Source organism: Oryx dammah, unplaced genomic scaffold (assembly GCF_014754425.2).
Source record: "Oryx dammah isolate SB20612 unplaced genomic scaffold, SCBI_Odam_1.1 HiC_scaffold_11210, whole genome shotgun sequence".
Taxonomy (NCBI): domain Eukaryota; kingdom Metazoa; phylum Chordata; class Mammalia; order Artiodactyla; family Bovidae; genus Oryx; species Oryx dammah.
Genome location: NW_024080603.1, coordinates 805311 through 826478, shown reverse-complemented (window position 1 = coordinate 826478; position 21168 = coordinate 805311). Strand labels below are relative to the sequence as shown.

Genomic DNA, 21168 nt, shown 5'->3' with positions numbered 1-21168 from the left:
TCAGACAGTGTAATGTGCTATGGTAGGTAGATAATGCCTGCCACTTCCCCCCTCTAAGTGTCCATATCCTAACCCCTGGAACTGCAGTATTACCTGGCAGGGGAGAACTCAGTTTGCAGATAGAATTAGGTTGCTGACCAACTGAACTTAAGTTCAGTAGACAGTCCTTTAAAATGTGGACAAGGGAGGCAGAGTGATGGTTTGTGAGAAAGACTGGTCCTTGCTGGCCTTGAAGAAGCCAGAACGTTGGCAGCCTCCAGAAACCAGAAAAAGCAAAAAAAAAAAAAAAAACCCCAAAAAACAAGATTCTCTCCTGGAGCCTCTGGAAAACAACACAGCCCTGCCAACACTTTGAGATGCATTTTAAGACTTCTGACCTGCAGAACTGTAAGTTAATACATTTGTGTTATTTTTAGCTACCAAGTTTGTGGAATTTGTTACAGCAGCCATACAAAACTCATGATGGCCAGCGTTGCTTCCTCTCAGCACCAGAGCTCATGGGTGGGAATAATCAACATGGACCCAAGTGTCAGCAGACACTCAGGCCACGATACAGAGGTCAGGCAGTGGTGAAGAGGTGGGTCAGAAGAGAGTCACAGAAGGAGGGCAGCTGTTTGGTTCCACATCTGGCTGGGACCCATGGATTGAGGTCCAGCCTCCAGTCTGCTGCTTAGGAGCTGTGGTCTTTCGTAGGCCGTTTCACCTTGTTGAAGTGTGGGGCCTCGTAGTAACACACGGATGATTATACCTGTCCTGCTTGCAGGGTGCTGTGAGAACCGAAAGAGTGGGGAATGGGAGAGCACGCTTACACACGTTTTCAGTTCTGGGTAGTGAATCTCATAGTTAGTGCCTCACTTCTGTAGAAGAAGTGTGATATACTATTGTTATTTTTAATAATAAACACATATATGTGACTTTAAGCACTTCCTTCTAAATCTACAATTAACAGGAAAATCTAAACAGAACCACCGATTCACTCAAGAGATTGCTGTTTCACTGAACTTTATGTTATCATAGTACATTAGAGCCAAAGGGGACCTTAATGATCACGTGATCCTTTTTCCAGACAAAGGAGCAGACTGAAGAAGATCACACCTTTTTAGAAACAGAATTCCCCAGTAATTCCATGGTAGCAAAGCAAAAGCGAGACCTTGAGACATAGACAGCTTTCTAAAGTAGAAATTCAGCCCAAACTAAGCAAGCCGTTCCCTTCTCCAGCCTCCAAGGATGACACCTTAGGTGCATAAAGAGCCCTCGCTCTTTGAGTCTTGTCATTACCCCGATTTGCCCACACCCTCTCCTCTGCCGAATCTCAACTTAAAAGAAGTGGCCCATCACTTGACATCATGGCAGGGGTTCAGGAGTTGGATTCAGGGCATTCTGCATCCCAGTTCCAGCCCTCCACCTTGCCATGTGCCTTGCCCTCAAAGGCAGCAACTGTCTGCTGCTATTAGCAAGCCTTACGGTATCAATCAGGGAAGTTCTGCCAGTATAAGAAGGGCACATCCCCATCACCCATTAGCAGTGACAACTCTAATGTGAGCAAACTGGGCCAGAGAGACCGATGCTACCCCTGGAACCCACCTCTGCACATTCAGATCCCAGCACTTAGCTGACAGGATGCCAGCTCAGCCAGTTGGTCCTGGTAGCCCGTGTGCTTTGCCAGGTAAGCCCGCAGAAGCCCTCAGGACCAGAGAGGCAGAGTATCTGATGAGGATGGAGTCAGGTGAGCCCTCATAGCCACTAAGTGGATGAGCCACTCAGGCTCATTTTTCTCATCTGTCAAACGATGGAGTTGGACTGCATTTCCTTCTAGGCTTTTCTGGAATTGCAGGTTATCCCAGTTCTTGTGTGGGAAGTTTTGTGTATCTTAAATAAGCTGAATGCTGACAGGATTTTCCATTTGCAAGAAGTAATTTTTATTTTTAATTATAAAAGTAATTTATGCTTGATATGAAAAAGCTATAGCAATGCAGAAGTGTAAAAAGTGTTTTAACTCCCACAACCAGTAGTAAGTCATCAGTCAAGCTAATTGCTTTCCCCATCCCCCGAACAGATGACTGGTGCACCCATTAGCCACCTTTCGTGAAAGAGTAGTTAAGATTCTAAAAGTCACTCTTTGCTTATTGTAATGGTTTGAACAATCGGTGAAACATTTGTACTTCTTTTTTCCTTCCTAAAAGTTCAAATTCAGATTGTACAGCCCAATTATAAACACACATGAAGAAGTTACATTTCAGTTCTTAATAGAAATAATATTATTTTTAGAGTAATAAAAAATTGGAGGAGACAGAATAAAATGTTAATAGCAGTCTGACTAAGATGATAGGACTTTGGGAGATTTTTTCTTTCAGTTTTTCTTCCTAGATTGGGGCATTGCATTTACATTAATTGTGTAATGAAAAAAATAATAATTTTAAGAAAAATGTTCCTGATAGTTGATATACCTCGTGATTAGATTCAAACCAAACAGCCCCAAACTGACACATTAAAAGTGCACTGACTAAACAGCTTTTAAAAATTTACTGCTACTTCCTTTTAGGCTACTTCTTTTTTCTGTTAGGAATTCCACTCAGAATTAAAGATAAAGGAATACTTGTATTAATTGGGAAAACTGAATGGGTTTATCACCTCAAATATTTATTGAGCAGCTGCCACAGGTAAGACACTGGGGGGGCCAGATGAGTGGACACCAGCCCGGCTCCCGAGGGTGCACACCGGAGGGCCTCCCTAAGGGCTTTGAGATACAAAATGCTGAGAGTCCAGAGCAGTAAAGAATCACTTCTGAATGATGAGGAATCCAGGAAAGCTTCATGTAGGGAGTCGAATTTGAGTTTATTCTTAGAAAATGGGTGGTATTTTTCATACTCAGATTGAGGGGCTTTTTTTAAGAGGTGGAAGTGCAAACAGGCACAAAGGTGCCAAGACCAGGACACATCAGCAGAACAAGGAGTCCAGTTTGGCTGAAGCATACAGTGTGTGTGGAGGAGGGGACAGATAAGACTGGCACAGGGCTGGAGGGGACTTGACTGTCAGGCCACAAAGAGAGCTTGTAGAGGATGGGTGATCAGTCTTGAGCAGGAGATGTGATACAATCAGTGTCGGAACAATTCCTCTGGCCAAGCTGAGTGTCAGGTAGGTGGTAGTGTGAGAAGACAAGGATGGAAAGGTGAATCCCAGCTGAATGATAACTGGGTCTTGAGTTGGGCAGGTGACATCAGAAGGAAGACAGGTGTAAAAGTGAAAGTCTCAGTCACTCAGTCGTATTTGACTCTTTGCGACCCCATGGACTGTGGCCCTCCAGGAATTCCTGGTGCCCATGGGATTCCTCTGCCCATGGAATTCTCCAGGTAAGAATACTGGAGTGGGTTGCCATGCCCTTCTCCAGGGGATCTTCCTGACCCAGGGATTGAACCTGGGTCTTCTTCATTACCACTGAGCCACTAGAAATAGACTCAACAGATCAGGGGCCTAGGATTCAGCAAAACTGGTGCTCAAATCCCATTCTTCCTCGACATTACTTGGTTCCTCTGAGCCTGTCTCTCCTCTGCAAAGTGGGCGTAGGAGTAATTATATCATGGGGTTGCTGCACGGTAGGCAGTTATTCTTGTCCAACATTTTTGCACAGCTCTGGCATGGTGAGTGGTCAGTATATGGCAGTGTCACTGATGGTATGACCTGGAGCTGGAATTAGGAAGCAAACGGGTCAGCTGGGATGAGTGAGCAACAGGGGCAACAGTACAGCAGCCGGGAACACGGCATCTGGAGGTGGAGATTGGATGGGACTGCTGACACTACTACTTACCAGCTGTCATCTTGTACAAGCCACTTAACCCCTCTCTGTTTCATTAGCTGTAAAATGGGCAGAGTGTTAGTATGCCCCCCTCCCCAGGGAGCTGCTATGGAAATAAAGTGAGAGGCAAATGTACAAATGCAAATATACCTGACACATTTTAAGAGCCCAGTAATTCTTAGTCATTGGGTCAGGGGTGGGGATGTGGAGTTGAATGCATTTAGCCCTTCCATCCCCAGTGGCAAGATGTGCAAGTAAAGGTGGAGATACGCTGCAGGGGACTGAACATGAAGGACAGACCTGGGAAGAACACACAAGGCTGGAGGTAGTCAGGAGTTTCCGGCACGGAGGTGACTGTTGCAGCTCTCCGGGTAGATGAACCAAGAAGGAGTACATAATTTGGCCTAAGGAAACAATCACAAATCCAGAGTATCGGACATTCTATAAGACATCCATGGGGCTTCCCAGGTGGCTCAGTGGTAACGAATCCGCCTGCAACGCAGGAGCCGTGGGTTTGATCCCTGAATGGGGAAGATCCCTGGAGTAGAAAATGGCAACCCACTCCATATTACTGCCTGGGAAGGAGCCTGGGGGACTACAATCCATGGGGTCGAAAAAGAGTTAGACATGACTTAGCACGGCAACAACAAAAGGCCCAAAAAAGGTGAAAGAAGTGGCCTCAGATGGGAGGGTGCCTTCCTCTTGGCCCAGGTTGAGGACTGAGGAGACGTGGGGGAGGAAGCTCCCTTCCTGTCAAGGAGGGCTGAGGTCAGGTCTTGCAAGTAAGGTGGCAAGTGTGAGGCAGTGAAGAGGGGGAACTTACCACAGCTGCCATCAGGCCAACGGGGGAAGGAAGACGGCAGAGGTGAGACAAGGCGCTTGGTACTGGGGGGCCAGCTGGGGAGGGGAGCAAAAAGAGGGCTTCTCCAGGACTGCCTTCCTAAGGCACTAGGAATGATTGATAGGGTAATGAGCAGTTCTGGAAACTAAACGGCCTCCTCTTCAGAACTTGGTGCTGGGCAAGGGCTACTCATCAAAGACTTACTCGTTAGGAAGTAAAACTTTTGGGGGGTAAAAATGCCCGCTCCTCGTTTCGATGCACACTCTGCCCTGGGCTGCGGACACGTGGTGTGATAGTCCTCGGTGTGTAAGGAAGTTTCGGTCCTTTCAAAGTTACCAGCCACAGAATGGCCGTGCCTCCAAGTGCTGTCGGTTCACGGGGCCGGTGGATTCTTTCCCAAAGGCGGTCAGAGGAAAACCACCGCCTGCGCGGGTCCCACGAAACGCCACCAGCAGAGGAGGCCGCCGGAGAGGATCACGAGCATGTTCTGGTTCTGCTTCTCAAGACCCTGCATTTGGCGATTTCAACTCGGCACAGGGGTCAAGGGACTGAGATCCCGCTCCTAGGTGAGGCTGAAGACGCCGCTCCGCGGGCCACACGTGGAATACCGCTGGTGGAGTGGGGGTAGCGGGGTGGGAGCGCCCAAACCTACAGGAGGACCTTCGTGATGACGCAGCCGTCCCTGGGTTCCCCCTCGGGCTCGTCTTTGAGTGGAGCGTGCAGCCGGGGGGCCGGGGCCGCGGCCGGGGCCAAGGCGCCCTCGCGCCGGCTCACTTCCCGCTGCCGCGCCTGCAGCGCCTCCCTCTCGGCCTGCAGCTCCCGGCGCGCCTGGGCCGCCGCGCGCTCCTCCTCCTGCAGCGCCCGCCGCCTGCGCTCCAGGGCGCGCTCGCCCTGCTCCACGGCCGCCTCGCGCCGCGCCAGCTCCCGCTCGCGCAGGCTGCCCCGCACGGCCAGCGCGCCCATCTGCTCGAGGAGGCGCGCCCAGTCGCCCTCGGCGGCCGCGACAGGGCCAGGGGCGGCGGGTGGCGAGCGGCGGGCGGCGCTCTCCGCCAGCTCCCGCCGGTGCGCGCTTCTCAGGTGCTTCCACAGCGCCGGGGTGCTCGCGTGCCAGCCCGGGCCGCGGCCCACTTGCTCCCCGCACAGCCGGCAGGTGGCCCAGGGACCCGCCGCGTGGCCAGGGCGGGCGGGAGCCAGGTGGAAGTACCCCCAGGCCTCGGAGTAGGGCGCCCCCAGGCGGCCCGCAGCCGCGTCCGGCCCGCCGGTCTCTTCCATGGTCACGGCCGGCTCTTCGCTCCTCATTCTTTAGGCAGAGCCTGCACCGAGGGAGACAGGGTTAAGTTAATGACCGCAAAATTACATGTGCCACCGGACAACCGCTCCAACACACAGCTTCTAGGACTGGATTTAACCTGTGAAGAAACCATGCCTCGTCCTCACTACTGATAAAATCCTGTAGTTTGAATAGTCACTTGCATTTCTTTCTCAGTTCAGTTCAGTTGCTCAATTGTGTTCGATTCTTTGCGACCCCATGGACTGCAGCACGCCAGGCTTCCCTGTCCATCACCAACTGCCGGAGCCTACTCAAACTCATGTCCATCAAGTCGGTGATGCCATCCAACCATCTCATCCTCTGTCGTCCCCTTCTCCTTCTGCCTTCAGTCTTTCCCAGCATCAGGGTCTTTTCCAATGAGTCAGTTCTTTGCATCAGGTGGTCAAAGTATTGGAGTTTCAGCTTCAGCATCAGTCCTTCCAATGAATATTCAGGACTGGTTTCCTTTAGGATGGACTGGCTGGATCTCCTTGCAGTCCAAGGGACTCTCAAGAGTCTTCTCCAACACCACAGTTCAAAAGCATCAATTCTTCGGCGCTCAGCTTTCTTTATAGTCCAAGTCTCACATCCATACATGACTACTGTAAAAACCATAGCTTTGACTAGACGGGCCTTTCTTGGCAAAGTAATGTCTCTGCTTTTTAATATGCTGTCTAGGTTGGTCATAGCTTTTCTTCCAAGAAGCAAGTGCCCTTGAGAAATAAGTCTTCAGTATGTATGTTCATTTGTTTATTTCAGCACATTAATTACTCAGAAAAAAAAATGTTGAAGATGCCTAGGACTTCTTTCCATAACTAGGAGTCTTTGAAATTCACTGGATCCTTACCTAACAAGTACTGAGACTAAAATTAGGAAGCCAAGCTTCCGTAAGTTTAAAAAGTGCTTTATATATATATTAGTTTTAACTACTCTCTTTTACGCTCTTTTAAAAGAAACTGACCTTTTCCGAATAAAAGAAAGGTTCCTTTTTGAATTCTTCTTGCAGTGTTACAGAAGGAAGGAGTGGGGAAAAAGAGTTTTAGGAATGAAAATTTTGTTTCTTAGACCTTAGGTGCTAGGACTGAGCAGCTTTTTAAAAAGCTTTCAGAGAAAACTTTTTTCAAGATAAAAATATCTTTCTGTGATTGTAAAAACCATGTGCTTATGAGAAAATTGTCCTAAGAGTCATTCAAATGCACATCTCATTTAGGAAACAGCAATATACAGGGCAGTTTTCTCAACTTTTACCTTCAAATAAGGCGGTGGGCAGTCTTGGTCATTGCCTCAGTGTTTTCAGCAGACCCAGGTTCTCAGGTGGAAACACTGTAGCGTGACTTCTGAGATGTCAAGAACCATCAGCTGTGCTAGGAGTAAATTCAGAGGACAGGCAGCCAGTAAAAGACATTCAATTAAACAGCCCTAAAAGTAGACACTAGAAATACTAGCTAGTGCCTTGACCCTCTGGTGTTCATTTTCCCAACCCTCTCATAGTTGCTCTGGTCATGAAACAAATAAAATTAGTTCTCTGTGCTGCTTATCCCAACTAAATGGCCCTCTCTATATATTTGCAAGATAGAAAGGTTGGTCAGTTCCAAAAAAAATAATAGTTGTTTGCTTTGTCCAACAAATAGTTGTAGTTAAAGGGGTCCGAACACAACACAGTGCCTCTCCTTGCAAGGTCTTCTCTATTAAGAAAGCATTTCCCAATGTGATGACCTATCACATGAGGAGGGAGATAGAAAAGGTGATATTTCTTCTTTAAAAAGATAACTTCACAAAGGGTCAAATGCATAATTCTCAACAAATCTGCTTTGGAAGTTTAAACAATGAGAACAACTTGGAGCTCTCCTGAGAACTTATTTCATGGGGAAAATTCAGGCCAAGTTGGGAGAATCCTGGGCAGTGAGATGGCCAGTGCTCCCTTTTAAACCGGCAGCAGTGGAGATGGTGAAGTTCCAGAAACTTTTATTAAAGGCAACTAGGGATGACTGGAGACAAAGATGAGAACAGAAAAGACAAGTCAATTTTTTTTTAATTTATTTTTTTATTGAAGGATAATTGCTTTACAGAATTTTTTGTTTTCTGGGCTTCCCTGCTGGCTCAGATGGTAAGGCATCTGCCTGCAATGTGGGAGACTTGGGTTCGATCCCTGGGTCGGGAAGATGCCCTGGAGAAGGAAATGGCAACCCACTCCAGTACTCTTGCCTGGAAAATTCCATGGATGGATGAGCCTGGTAGGCTACAGTCCATGGGAATCGCAAAGAGTCGGGCAAGACTGAGCAACTTCACTGGCTCACCGGTCAAACCTCTACGTCAATCAGTGATAGGAATACATATTTCCCCTCCCTTTTGAACCTCCCTCCCATCTCCCTCCCTATCCTCCCCCCACCCCCCCACCCCCAGGTTGATACAGAGCCCCTGTTTGAGTTTCCTGAGCCATACAGCAAATTCCTATTAGTTATCTATTTTACATATGGTAATGTAAGTTTCCATGTTACTCTTTCCATACATCACACCCTCTCCTCCCCTCTCCCCATGTCCATAAGTCTGTTCTCTAGGTCTGTTTCTCCATTGCTACCCTGTAAATAAATTATTCATACCATTTTTCTAGATTCTGTGTATATGCGTTAGAATACAATATTTCTCTTTCTCTTTTTGACTCACTTCACTCTGTATAATAGGTTCTAGGTTCATCAGCCTCATCAGAATTGACTCAAAGGTGTTCCTTTTTGTGGCTGAGTAATATTCCATTGTGTATATGTACCACAACTTCTTTATCCATTCATATGTAGATAGACATCTAGTTTGCTTCCATGTTCTAGCTATTGTAAATAGTGCTGCAATGAACAACGGGATACATGTGTCTTTTTCAATTTTGGTTTCCTCAGGGTATATGCCTAGGAGTCAGATTGCTGGGTCATATGGTGGTTTTATTCCTAATTTTTTAAGGAATCTCCATACCATCTTCCATAGTGGCTGTATCAATTTACCTCCCCATCAACAGTGCAAGAGTGTTCCCTTTTCTCCACACCCTCACCAGCATTTATTGTTTGTAGATTTTTTGATGATGGTCACTCTGACTGGTGTGAGGTGATATCTCATTATGGTTTTGACTTGCATTTCTCTAATAATGAGCGATGTTGAGCATCTTTTCATGTGTTTGTTAGCCATCTCTATGTCTTCTTTGGAGAAATGTTTGTTTAGGTCTTTTTTCCACTTTTTCATTGGGTTGTTTGTTTTCCTGGCATTGAGTTGTATGAGCTGCTTGTATATTTTGGAAATTAATCCTTTGTCAGTTGTTTCGCTTGCTATTATTTTCTCCCATTCTGAGGGTTGTCTTTCCACCTTGCTTATAGTTTCCTTTGCTGTGCAAAAGCTTTTAAGTTTAATCAGGTCCCACTTGTTTACTTTTATTTCCTTTACTCTAGGAGGTGGATCATAGAGGATCTTGCTTTGATTTATGTCATCAAATGTTCTGCCTGTTTTCCTCTAAGAGTTTTATAGTTTTTGGCCTTACATTTAGGCCTTTAATCCATTTTGAGTTGATCTTTGTGTATGGTGTTAGGAAGTGTTCTAATTTCATTCTTTTACATGTAGCTGTCCAGTTTTCCCAGCACTATTTATTGAAGAGGCTGTCTTTGCCCCATTGTATATTCTTGCCTCTTTTGTCAAAAATAAGGTACCCATAGGTGCATGGGTTTATTTCTGGGCTTTCTATCTTGTTCCATTGGTCTATATTTCTGTTTTTGTGCCAGTACCCTACTGTCTGGATGACTGTAGCTTTGTAGTTTAATCTGAAGCCAGGAAGGTTGATTCTTCCAACTCCATTCTTCTTTCTCAAGACTGCTTTGGCTATTCAGGGTCTTTTGTGTTTCCATATGAATTGTGAAATTTTTTGTTCTATTTCTGTGAAAAATGCCACTGGTAATTTGATAGGGATCACGTTGAATCTGTAGATTGCACTTGGTAGTATAGTCATTTTCACAATATTGATTCTTCCTACCCAGGAACATGGAATATATCTCCATCTGTGTATGTCATCTTTGATTTCTTTCATTAGTGTCTTATAATTTTCTGTGTACAGTTCTTTTGTCTCTTTAGGTAAGTTTACTCCTAGATATTTAATTCTTTTTGTTGCAGTGGTGAATGGGATTGATTCCTTAATTTCTCTTTCTGATTTTTCATTTTTAGTATATAGAAATGCAAGTGATTTCTGTGTATTGATTTTGTATCCTGCAACTTTGCTAAATTCACTGATTAGCTCTAGTAATTTTCTGATACTATCTTTAGGGTTTTCTAGGTACAGTATCATGTCATCTGCAAATAGTGAGAGCTTTACTTCTTCTTTTCTGATCTGGATTCCTTTTCTTTCTTTTTCTTCTCTGCTTACTATAGCTAGGACTTCCAGAACTATGTTGAATAATAGTGGTGAAAGTGGACACCCTTATCTTGTTCCTGATCTTAGGGGGAATGCTTTCAATTTTTCACCATTGAGAATAATGTTTGCTGTAGGCTTATCATACATGGCCTTTACTGTATTGAGGTAGGTTCCTTCTATGCCCATTTTTTGAAGAATTTTAATCATAAATAGGTGCTGAATTTTATCAAAGGCTTTTTCTGCATCTATTGAGATTATCATATGGTTTTTATCTTTCAATTTGTTAATATGGTATATCCCATTGATTGATTTGCATATATTGAAGAATCCTTGCATCCTGGAATAAACCCAACTTGATCATGGTGTATGAGTTTTTGATGTGTTGCTGAATTCTGTTTGCTAAAATTTTGTTGAGAATTTTTGCGTCTATGTTCATCAGTGATATTGGCCTGTAGTTTCCTTTTCTGGTGTTGTCTTTGTCTGGTTTTGGTATCAGGGTGATGGTGGCCTCATAGAATGAGTTCGGAAGTGTTCCTTGCTCTGCAATTTTTTGAAAGAGTTTTAGAAGGATGGCTTCTAAAACCAAAATCAAATCCCTTATGACTATACAGTGGAAGTCAGAAATAGATTTAAGGGACTAGATCTGATAGACAGAGTGCCTGATGAACTATGGATGGAGGTTCATGACACTGTACAGGAGTCAGGAATCAAGACCATCCCCAAGAAAAAGAAATGCAAAAAAGCAAAATGGCTATCTGAGGAGGCCTTACAAATCGCTGTGAAAAGAAGAGAAGCAAAAAGCAAAGGAGAAAAGGAAAGATATACTCATTTGAATGCAGAGTTCCAAAGAATAGCAAGGAAAGATAAGAAAGCCTTCCTCAGCGATCAATGCAAAGAAATAGAGGAAAACAATAGAATGGGAAAGACTAGAGATCTCTTCAAGAAAATTAGAGATACCAAGGGAACATTTCCTGCAAAGATGGGCTCAGTAAAGGACAGAAATGGTAGGGACCTAACAGAAGCAGAAGATATTAAGAAGAGGTAGCAAGAATACACAGAAGAACTGTACAAAAAAGAGCTTCACAACCCAGATAATCATGGTGTGATCACTCACCTAGAACCAGACCTCCTGGAATGTGAAGTCAAGTGGGCCTTAGGAAGCATCACTACGAACAAAGCTAGTGGAGGTGATGGAATCCCAGTTGAGCTATTCCAAATCCTGAAAGATGATGCTGTGAAAGTGCTGCACTCAATATGCCAGCAAATTTGGAAAATTCAGCAGTGGCCACAGGACTGGAAAAGGTCAGTTTTCATTCCAGTTCCAAAGAAGGGCAATGCCAAAGAATGCTCAAAGAACTACTGCACAATTGCACTCATCTCACACACTAGTATGGAGGAGGAAGTGGCAACCCACTCCAGTACTCTTGCCTGGAAAATCCCATGGATGGAAGAGCCTGGTAGGCTACAGTCCGTGGGGTCGCAAAGAGACAGGCACAACTGAGCGACTTCACCACACGCTAGTAAAGTAATGCTTAAAATTCTCTAAGCCAGGCTTCAGCAATACGTAAACCATGAACTTCCAGATGTTCAACCTGGTTTTAGAAAAGGCAGAGGAACCAGAGATCAAATTGCCAACATCCACTGGATCATCAAGAAAGCAAGAGAGTTCCAGAAAAACTATTTCTGCTTTATTGACTATGCCAAAGCCTTTGACTGTATGGATCACAATAAACTGTGGAAAATTCTCAAAGAGATGGGAATATCAGTCCACCTGACCTGCCTCTTGAGAAACCTGTATGCAGGTCAGGAAGCAACAGTTAGAACTGGACATGGAACAACAAACTGGTTCCAAATAGGAAAAGGAGTACATCAAGGCTGTATATTGTTACCCTGCTTATTTAACTTATATGCAGAGTACATCATGAGAAATGCTGGGCTGGAAGAAGCACAAACTGGAATCAAGATTGCCGGGAGAAATATTAATCACCTCAGATATGCAGATGACACCACCCTTATGGCAGAAAGTGAAGACAAACTTAAGGGCCTCTTGATGAAAGTAAAAGAGGAGAGTGAAAAAGTTGGCTTAAAGCTCAACATTCAGAAACCTTAAGATCATGGCATCCAGTCCCATCACTTCATGGAAAATAGACAGGGAAACAGTGGCTGACTTTATTTTTCTGGGCTGAAAAATCACTGCAGATGGTGACTGCAGCCATGAAATTAAAAGACGCTTACTCTTTGGAAGGAAAGTTATGACCAACCTAGACAGCATATTAAAAAGCAGAGACATTACTTTGCTAACAAAGGTCCATCTGGTCAAGTATATGGTTTTTCCAGTAGTCATGTATGGATGTGAGAGTTGGACTGTGAAGAAGGCTGAGTGCCGAAGAATTGATGCTTTTGAACTGTGGTGTTGGAGAAGACTCTTGAGAGTCCCTTGGACTGCAAGGAGATCCAACCAGTCCATTCGGAAGGAGATCAGCCCTAGGATTTCTTTGGAAGGACTGATGTTGAAGCTGAAACTCCAATACTTGGGCTGCCTGATGTGAAGAGCTGACTTGTTTGAAAAGACTCTGATGCTGGGAAAGATTGAAGGCAGGAGGAGAAGGGGACGACAGAGGATAAGATGGTTGGATGGCATCACCAACTCAATGGATATGGGTTTGGGTGGACTCCGGGAATTGGTGATGGACAGGGAGGCCTGGCATTCTGCAGTTCATAGCGTCGCAAAGTCAGACATGACTCAGTCACTGAACTGAACTGAACTGATTTTGTAGATCTTTTTTCTTCTCTTGTATTTCTTGACTATATAAGTCCATTTAACATTTGTTGTAAAACTGGTTTGTTGGTACTGAATTCTCTTAACTTTTGCTTGTCTGGAAAGCTTTTTATTTCTCAATCAATTTTGAATGAGATCTTTGCCAGGTACAGTAATCTTAGTTATAGATTTTCCCCTTTCAGTACTTTAAATATATCCTTCCAAAAATAAATAAATAAATATATCCTTCCATTCTCTTTTGGCCTTTAGAATTTCTGCTGAAAAATCAACTGTTAAGCATATGGGGTTTCCCTTGTATGTTACTTGTTACTTCTCCCTTGATGCTTTTAATATTCTTTCTTTGTGTTTAGTCTTTATTAGTTTCATTAGTATGTGTCTTGGCATGTTTCTCCTTGGGTTTATCCTATATGGGACTCTTTGTGCCTCTTGGATTTGATTGATTGTATTTCATTCTTTTTACTTTATTCTGTTCTTCAGAAGTTATTTCCACCATTTTATGTTCCCGTTCACTGATTTGTTCTTCTGCTTCAGATATTCTGCTGTTGATTCCTTCTAGAGTATTTTTAATTTCATTAATTGTGTTGTTTGTCTCTGCATGTTTATTCTTTAATTCTTCTTCTGCTGCTGCTGCTAAGTCACTTCAGTCGTGTCCAACTCTGTGAGACCCCATAGACGGCAGCCCACCAGGCTCCTCCATCCCTGGGATTCTCCAGGGAAGAATACTGGAGTTGCCATTTCCTTCTCCAATGCATAAAAGTGAAAAGTCAAAGTGAAATCGCTCAGTCGTGTCTGACTCTTAGCGACCTCATGGACTGCCGCCTACTAGGCTCCTCTGTCCATGGGATTTTCCAGGCAAGAGTACTGGAATGGAGTGCCATTGCCTTCTTCTAATTCTTCTAGGTCTTTGTTAATTAATTCTTGCATTTTCTCCATTTTGTTTTCAAGGTTTTTCATCATCTTTACTATCATTATTCTGTATTCTTTTTCGGGTAGTTTGCCTATTTCCTCCTCATTTATTTGGACTTCTGTGTTTCTAGTTTGTTCCTTCATTTGTGTAGTATTTCTCTGCCTTTTCATTTTGTTTTTTAAACTTATTACGTTTGAGGTCTCCTGTTCCTAGGTTTCAAGTTGAATTCTTTCTTCCTTTCAGTTTCTGCCCTCCTAAGGTTGATCCAGTGGTTGTGTAAGCTTCCTATAGGGTGAGATCTGTGCTGAGTTTTTGTTTGTTTGATGGGCAAGGCTGAGTGAGGTAGTAATCCTGTCTGCTGGTGATCTGGTTTGTATTTTTGTTTTGTTTGTTGTTTAGATGTTTGTTGTCCTGCACAGGGTGCTACTGGTGATTGGGTGATACTGGGTCTTGTATTCAAGTGGCTTCCTTTATGTGAGTTCTCACTATTTGATACCCCCTAGGGTTAGTTCCCCGGAGAAGGCAATGGCACCCCATTCCAGTCCTCTTGCCTGGAAAATACCATGGATGGAGGAGCCTAGAAGGCTCCAGTCCATGTGGTTGCTGAGGGTCAGACATGACTGAGCAACTTCACTTTCACTTTCACTTTCATGCATTGGAGAAGGAAATGGCAACCCACTCCAGTGTTCTTGACTGGAGAATCCCAGGGACGGGGGAGCCTGGTGGGCTGCCGTCTATGGGGTCCCACAGAGTCAGACACGACTGAAGCGACTTAGCAGCAGCAGCAGGGTTAGTTCTCTGGTAGTCTAGGGTCTTGGAGTCAGTGCTCCCACTCCAAAGGCTCAGGGCTTGATCTCTGGATCTGATTCCACAGCTGCTCGGCTTCCTGCCTCAGTTGTCCCAGCTCATTCATCCTTGAATTTCCTCACAGCAAAAATTAACAAATGAAAGCCCTGGAGGGAGCTGGGGCCCACATGGACTGGGGGTATGGAGGTCGGCTGGGTGCTCAGCAGTCCCTGGCGTGCACAGCCAGCATACAGAGCGCCGTGCACTGCAGAGACCAGCACCATGGCAATCACTTGACCATACCCGGGCCTGCGCCGCCCAGCAATCAACTCTGCAGCGCCACAGGTTGCTTTAATAAGAGTATATAGTGAAGCTTTTAATTCAGTTGCTTGTTACAGATGCATTATAGTTTTCTAAGTCTCATTTGTTTTTTCCCCCACCAAGTAATTCCTCCAAGATTAGGTAGGATATTTTACATTATCTCTTGACTTAAAAAAAAAAAAAAATTTACCAGAATCATCAAGAAAGATAAGTACCAGGCCTCTTTTAACAAGAGAAATATCTATTTACATATCTTCTGATATAAAAGGCATTGGTTTGAATATGACAATTAGGTTAAAAAGTCTTAAGAAATTAAAGGCGAAATTTCCCTCAAGAGATTTACTAAACCACTAAACCCCCAAAGCTGGAGCAGTGGGATGAGAGGGGAGTTACAGACCCCCTTCAAGAGTAACTTTTTTTATGTTTAGTAAACAGAGCCAGATTTTAGTTTTAGACTTTTTTTTTTTTTGGTAATCTAACTTTACCTAAATTTTTTTCTACATTTCTTTTTTTAGAATTCCATTTCTTCTAAATTAGAATCTTATCTTTCCAGAGTACACCACCTTTTTGACTACTAGAAATACACAAAGTGGAGATAATAGAAAATAGTAGTACTATGAGTTCCTGATGGCTCAGCTGGTAAAGAATCTGCCTGCAATGCAGGAGACCTGGGTTTGATCCCTGGGTTGGGAAGATCCCCTGGAGAAGGGAAAGGCTACCCACTCCAGTATTCTGGCCTGGAGAATTCCATGGACTACACAGTCCGTGGGGTTGCAAAGAGTCGGACACGACTGAGTGACTTTCACCATAAGTCCCTATATTTATAGACCAAGAGATTTAAAGTTTTTGTATAGTATCAAGACTATTGCTTTGCAATCTTGAGATTGCATGCTTTCTTGAGATAGGGGTTGAAAATGGTATATAAGCTTCAGATTTTCCTACCTGTGCCTAAGTCTGAGAGCTATTATTACTGGTGTGCCCCTACAAGTGCTGGAGGTGTCCTGCTGTATCTGCCTACAAGATGTCTACAGGTTTCTTCAAAATCTGGGGTGCCCAGAGGAGTGCCACATACAGGAGTGCCATATGTTCTAAGATGTAAAGTGGAAACAGAGATCAGAAGCACTGATTTTGATTATTTAATCCTTTGGATTTAGTGGAGTGCTCATCTGAGCCAGGGACAAGCAAAACCACAAGTGTCGGCCAGCACAGTGCTGCCCCTCTGAGGGCGGCAGAGGGACTTCCTCTGCTACTGCAGGCCTTCGCTCTCGGAGGTCTTAACCAGTGGAAGGCAGCATGGTTCAGAACTGCCTCACCTTCTCAGTCCTCCGACAACAGCTACGTTCCCTCTCAAAAGGGGCTTCTTTTAACACTCAGTCTCTAAAGAGTGACCAGCAGTAACTGTGGCCACCAACCATTCCTAGGAGAGCCTTCCTAGCTCTGCCATGCAAGCCCTGAGCTCATTTCAACCATCCCTACAGTGCAGAGTGAGAGAAGTTCCTATCACCTGGGCTTGGAAGAGAAGTCTTAGTATCTTCAGCCACAACCACAATACACAAAGAGCTCTTAACGAACTGGGAAGAAACAGACAAACAAGCCAGTTGAAAAATGGGCCAGAGATGTGTGTAGCTGAGTGAGTCAAGAGCAAAATCAGATGGCCAGGAAATTTGTGAAAAGATGCACAACATCACTTATATTAAGTCTGTTGTTAAATCCCTCACACGAACACAAATGAAGAGGTCTGTCAGCCGAAGCTGGAAGGGAGGCTGAGAAGAGAGTGTACTTGTGCATCCCTAGTGGAGATGGGAAGGCTTTTAGGAAAAGCAATCTGCAATTTCTATTAATTAAAAATAGACAGAATCAGGGATCCAACTCCTGGGCATCTGTTCTGTATAACTAAAAAGGAGCAATATGTAAAGTAACATGTATTAGGATGTTTGTCATAGGGTTGTTTAGAATGGCTGAAGACTGGAATCAAAGGAATGCCTCTTGGCAGGGGAATGGCTGGGTAAACAATGTGTAGTCACCCTGGGGAATATTATGCCACCATTAAAAAGACTGGATTGGAGCTCTGCCGGAGAGATTTCTGGAATAATGTTTTGGGAGAAAAGCAAGATGCAGAAAAATGTGTACAATATGCTGCTGCTGCTGCTGCTAAGTCGCTTCAGTCATGTCCGACTCTGTGCGACCCCACAGACGGCAGCCCTAGGCTCCGCCATCCCTGGTCTTGTATTAAATAATAAGTAGATCTGTATAGGGTATACGGATTTTTTATATATATGAAGAAAAATAAGGAGACACACTACGGGTTGAGGGGGTAGCAGCTGATGTAAAAGGAGAAAGGGAAGAAGTAAAGACAAGGGCACTAAGGAAGCGTGCAGCTGGTCATGTGTCTACATTTAGGCAGAGTTATGTATATGGCAGAGTCTATATTTATATTTATGTATAAATAATAATTGTGTAAAACAATCCTCAAGTGTGTGAGTCAGGCAGGCCTAGGTAGCCTTAACTCTGCAGGCTGGAGGGGACAGTCCCATGGGGTATAGTGTGCTGCCATCTGGCCCTGGAGGGGGCCCTGGAGCTAGCTTCGAGCGGGTAGTTCTCTGTCCCCTGCCTGGGCAAAAGGAGATTCTATATCCAGAGAATCACTCGTCTCCCCTGCAGAGGGCAGGCACTCAGGGGACACTGCATTAAAGAAAATGAGCCTGATCTTATGCTTCTTAGCCCCAGCTCACCCAAGTCCTCCGTCTCCCCATCTGTCAGGGGAAATGGTAAGATTAGTTGCCCCTAATAAACAGGTAGCTAAAATCAGATAATGCAAGTGATGTCACTACTGGACTCGCCAGTACTATATAATTTCAAAATATGAACAAAAAGAAGCTCCCAGTATTTACCGCTCACACATGCTCACCTGAATTTCTTAGTGGCTAAAAGGCAGTGCTGTTTTTCTTTTTAACATTTTGTATACAATAGAGGAGGTAGTTTAAGAAGAATTCTGAGGATTTTTTTTTTAATACAAAAGGCAAATAAAAAAGAATCATAGATCCACTTCCCCATCATCAACCAAATTTATTTTCAGTTCCTCAGTTGATCTTCCTGCAAAATAGGAAGGTAGAAGATAATATAGAAAAGTAGAAGATAATATAGCAAGGTAGAAGATAATATGGAGAAGGCAATGGTGACCCACTCCAGTACTCTTGCCTGGAGAATCCCAGGGACAGGGGAGCCTGGTGGGCTGCTGTCTATGGGGTCACGCAGAGTCGGACACGACTGAAGTGACTCAGCAGCAGCAGCAGCAGAAGATAATATAGGAAGGCCTAGTTTGCTGGAGTCCTGTGATATGCATTTCTTCCTTACTGATTACCCCCCAGAACCAAATATCTATTAACTGATATGGTTAGGTAAAAAGAAGAAAATGAAAATTTTAAAGTTCTGTTTGTTTCCCTTATACAATTTTTAAACTATCAGAAATATGCCAGTGAATGTGATTATCTGACTTAGGTCCATTCACTCCATCCACTCTTTCATTCAAACTCTTCTTGTGTACCTGCTCAGGGCCAGGCATGTGCTTGCCACCCAGGATGCCCAGAGGAGAACCACATAGTCCCGGCCCTCCAGAAGCCTGCCATCTGGTGAGGAGAGATGCTTCAACATGCTAATGCCCATGATAAAGGTCAGAGCAGTGTTCACTCATGAGGACTGGGGAGGGGTGGGTTCGGGACCCTAACACAAATGTTCATGCAGACACCCCTGCTTAAGCATCCTTTCCCTACCTTGCTCACGGTACAATGGTTACTAAAACACATCACCATAGAGCTGAATCTAAAAAATAAAGCTGCAGTTCTTTAGTTGTATAATCTGGCTTCCAAGCTCATATTTTAAATAAAATTTCTTCAAGCTAAATAAAAGCTCTGCTAGCATGAAATTAACAGTGGAAAATTTTGAATCCAATTTCAGGCAGAAAAAAAAAAACTGGAAAAAAGAGTAGACAGACTTTAGTTATTTCATGAAAAAGGAAAAAGTAGTGTTGATGGTATGATGCTTCTGAATTCTCCTTTGACGAGTTTTCATTCTATTATTTATTAATTGGAAGGGGTGATGTCTAAGCTGGTGGAAGATAAGACATCTGCGTTAATTACCTCTGCATTTGATGGTCTCTGAAGAAGTTGTATTCTTTTAATAACTTATGAGATTAAAACCCAGATTTCTCAGTATGATCTCCCAGAATACCAATATAGAGAATAAGGGAAGAGATTGGAACCTGGATGAATAATTTGTGTAAATAATGGTGTAAACACACCATAAATGCCTATAACATTGAGAATCAGCTCGTAAGCCACCCACAAAAGTTAATTTTATTATTTCATACTTAAGCTTTACACATACAAAATATCAGGCAAGCTAAAGACCAAAGAACCAGGCAATGTTCTCAAAAGAAAATAACAGATGAATTAAAGCTCTGTTTGTCCATCCAGGGTTAATCACTTTAGGTGGATTAATCCAGCAGAGTTATAAACAAGTATGTGTAGGTTGAGCCTGTCTGATCTTAGGTGAGAAATTCACTCTAATGTGAAAGCCACAAAGACTTGTATGAAAACACTAAAAACATTTTTATCCAACAGTAACTTTAATCAAAGCAGAACATAATAATTAATACAAATAATTACCTGTGACAACTGACGTATCAAGGAAACCACAATTCATCTGTTAGCTGTCCATCTCTGTTGAAATATTAATTTACTACCATGTATTAATCTATTTATAAACATATCCAGACAATTAGAAAAATTAGTCTGTAGTCAGCAGGCTGAAGGCTTAAATGAATTAAAAATGCTTCCAAATTGTAAAGGATGGATACCTCGGTTAGGGAATTTAGTGAAAAAGTTTAGAAAAATGTTACACATGAGTGTAAAAACTACTGGACCCACAACTAATTAATTAACTGGTATATAGAGATAGTCTCTAAATGTCATAAACCAAAATCTGAGATACCTCTACCACTAGCTAAAAGGCTGAGCAACATTATTAATGTGTTTTTTAAATGAAAAATCTTCCCTAATGTGGACCTTTATTTCAGGCCTACATTACTTTATTTAATACATTTGTTTCTAGAAAGAAGGGTGCTGATCCATTTTAATCTTGTAAAATGCATAATTTAAATGAATTAGAGGGATGTAAAGCTGTCCTACTTTCAAGATCTTTGTAACACAAAAAGATTTTAATTACCTGGTTTTGGCTCTTTACTTTTGCATACTTTATTGTATACTTTTTCATTATCAGTTGCCTCAAGCTATTTTTAGTCCAAAAAAAGTATATAAATAATTACATTAATGAAAAGTGCACCACAGGATTACCCTAATTATGTCAATTTATCAAGCTAATTTCTATAACAGTTTCTCTTAAAAACCATTATCTTTGTAGTCTTGGCTAATTAGAAGTTCTCATGGCGGCAGGTACTTATTTTTCTTCTGAAGGAGGGAAAAATAACTTTGCTGGGTCAACTTCCAGCATTAGGTTAGCGTAAGTGATTAGAGCAAACTGCTCCTGTCCGTTCCGAAAGGATCAGAAAATCCCTTTGTTTGAGCACACGGTAGGGATAGGGGTCTTTGTTTGAGTATCTAGCTTGCATTCAGTTTCTCGCCAAAGTGGGAATTAGAGAAAGTCTCAATTAGAGAAAGGGCCCCAACCACTTGTCCTGACTACAATAAGGCAACTTTAATAAGGGGACAGCACAATATTTTCGATATTCTAAATGACTTTTTTTGACGAGAGATGGTAAAAAAGGAGCAAAATGAGGTGCACAAAGAAACTGCACGAGGCCTTTATGCAGACTCCCGGGTCCAAACGCATCTTTTACGTAAAGGACGCCCCGACCACCGCCGAGGGCAGGCCGGCACCTGGCGCACCCGGTGTCTGAGCGTCGGCGGGTCGCGGCTCCTCTGCGGTCCCCCGGGGCCCGGGGCTGGTCCCCAGCTCACTCCTCCATCCGGCCCGGCCCGGGAGCCTCCCGCGGACCCCGCCGCTCCCCCGCCCCGGGAGTCCCCAGTCTCCCCGTGG

General features: G+C 43.7%; 1 protein-coding gene and 1 non-coding gene across 3 annotated transcripts; both read right to left on the bottom strand.

Moving 5' to 3' along the window:
• Positions 1–1891: 1891 nt before the first annotated feature.
• Positions 1892–19833, bottom strand: LOC120860940 (zinc finger BED domain-containing protein 3-like). Of its 2 annotated transcripts, none has more exons than XM_040236651.1 (3): positions 19779–19833; positions 7192–7307; positions 1892–5947 (listed from the first exon to the last, which is right to left on the bottom strand). In XM_040236651.1, the coding sequence occupies exon 3, from the start codon at positions 5931–5933 to the stop codon at positions 5283–5285; it is 651 nt and encodes a 216-aa protein (XP_040092585.1). In that variant the 5' UTR covers positions 5934–5947; positions 7192–7307; positions 19779–19833; the 3' UTR covers positions 1892–5282. The 2 variants fall into 2 exon arrangements, with proteins under 2 accessions (XP_040092585.1, XP_040092586.1); XM_040236652.1 differs by having other exon boundaries at positions 7192–7302.
• On the bottom strand, positions 16305–16442 carry LOC120861017. The gene has a single exon (XR_005720481.1). It is a non-coding gene; the product is annotated as a small nucleolar RNA SNORA47 (small nucleolar RNA).
• Positions 19834–21168: the final 1335 nt, after the last annotated feature.

Coding starts and splice junctions, on each gene's coding strand:
- LOC120860940 (XM_040236651.1), bottom strand. CDS start 5,933: ATGAGGAGCGAAGAGCCGGCCGTGACCATGGAAGAGACCGGCGGGCCG.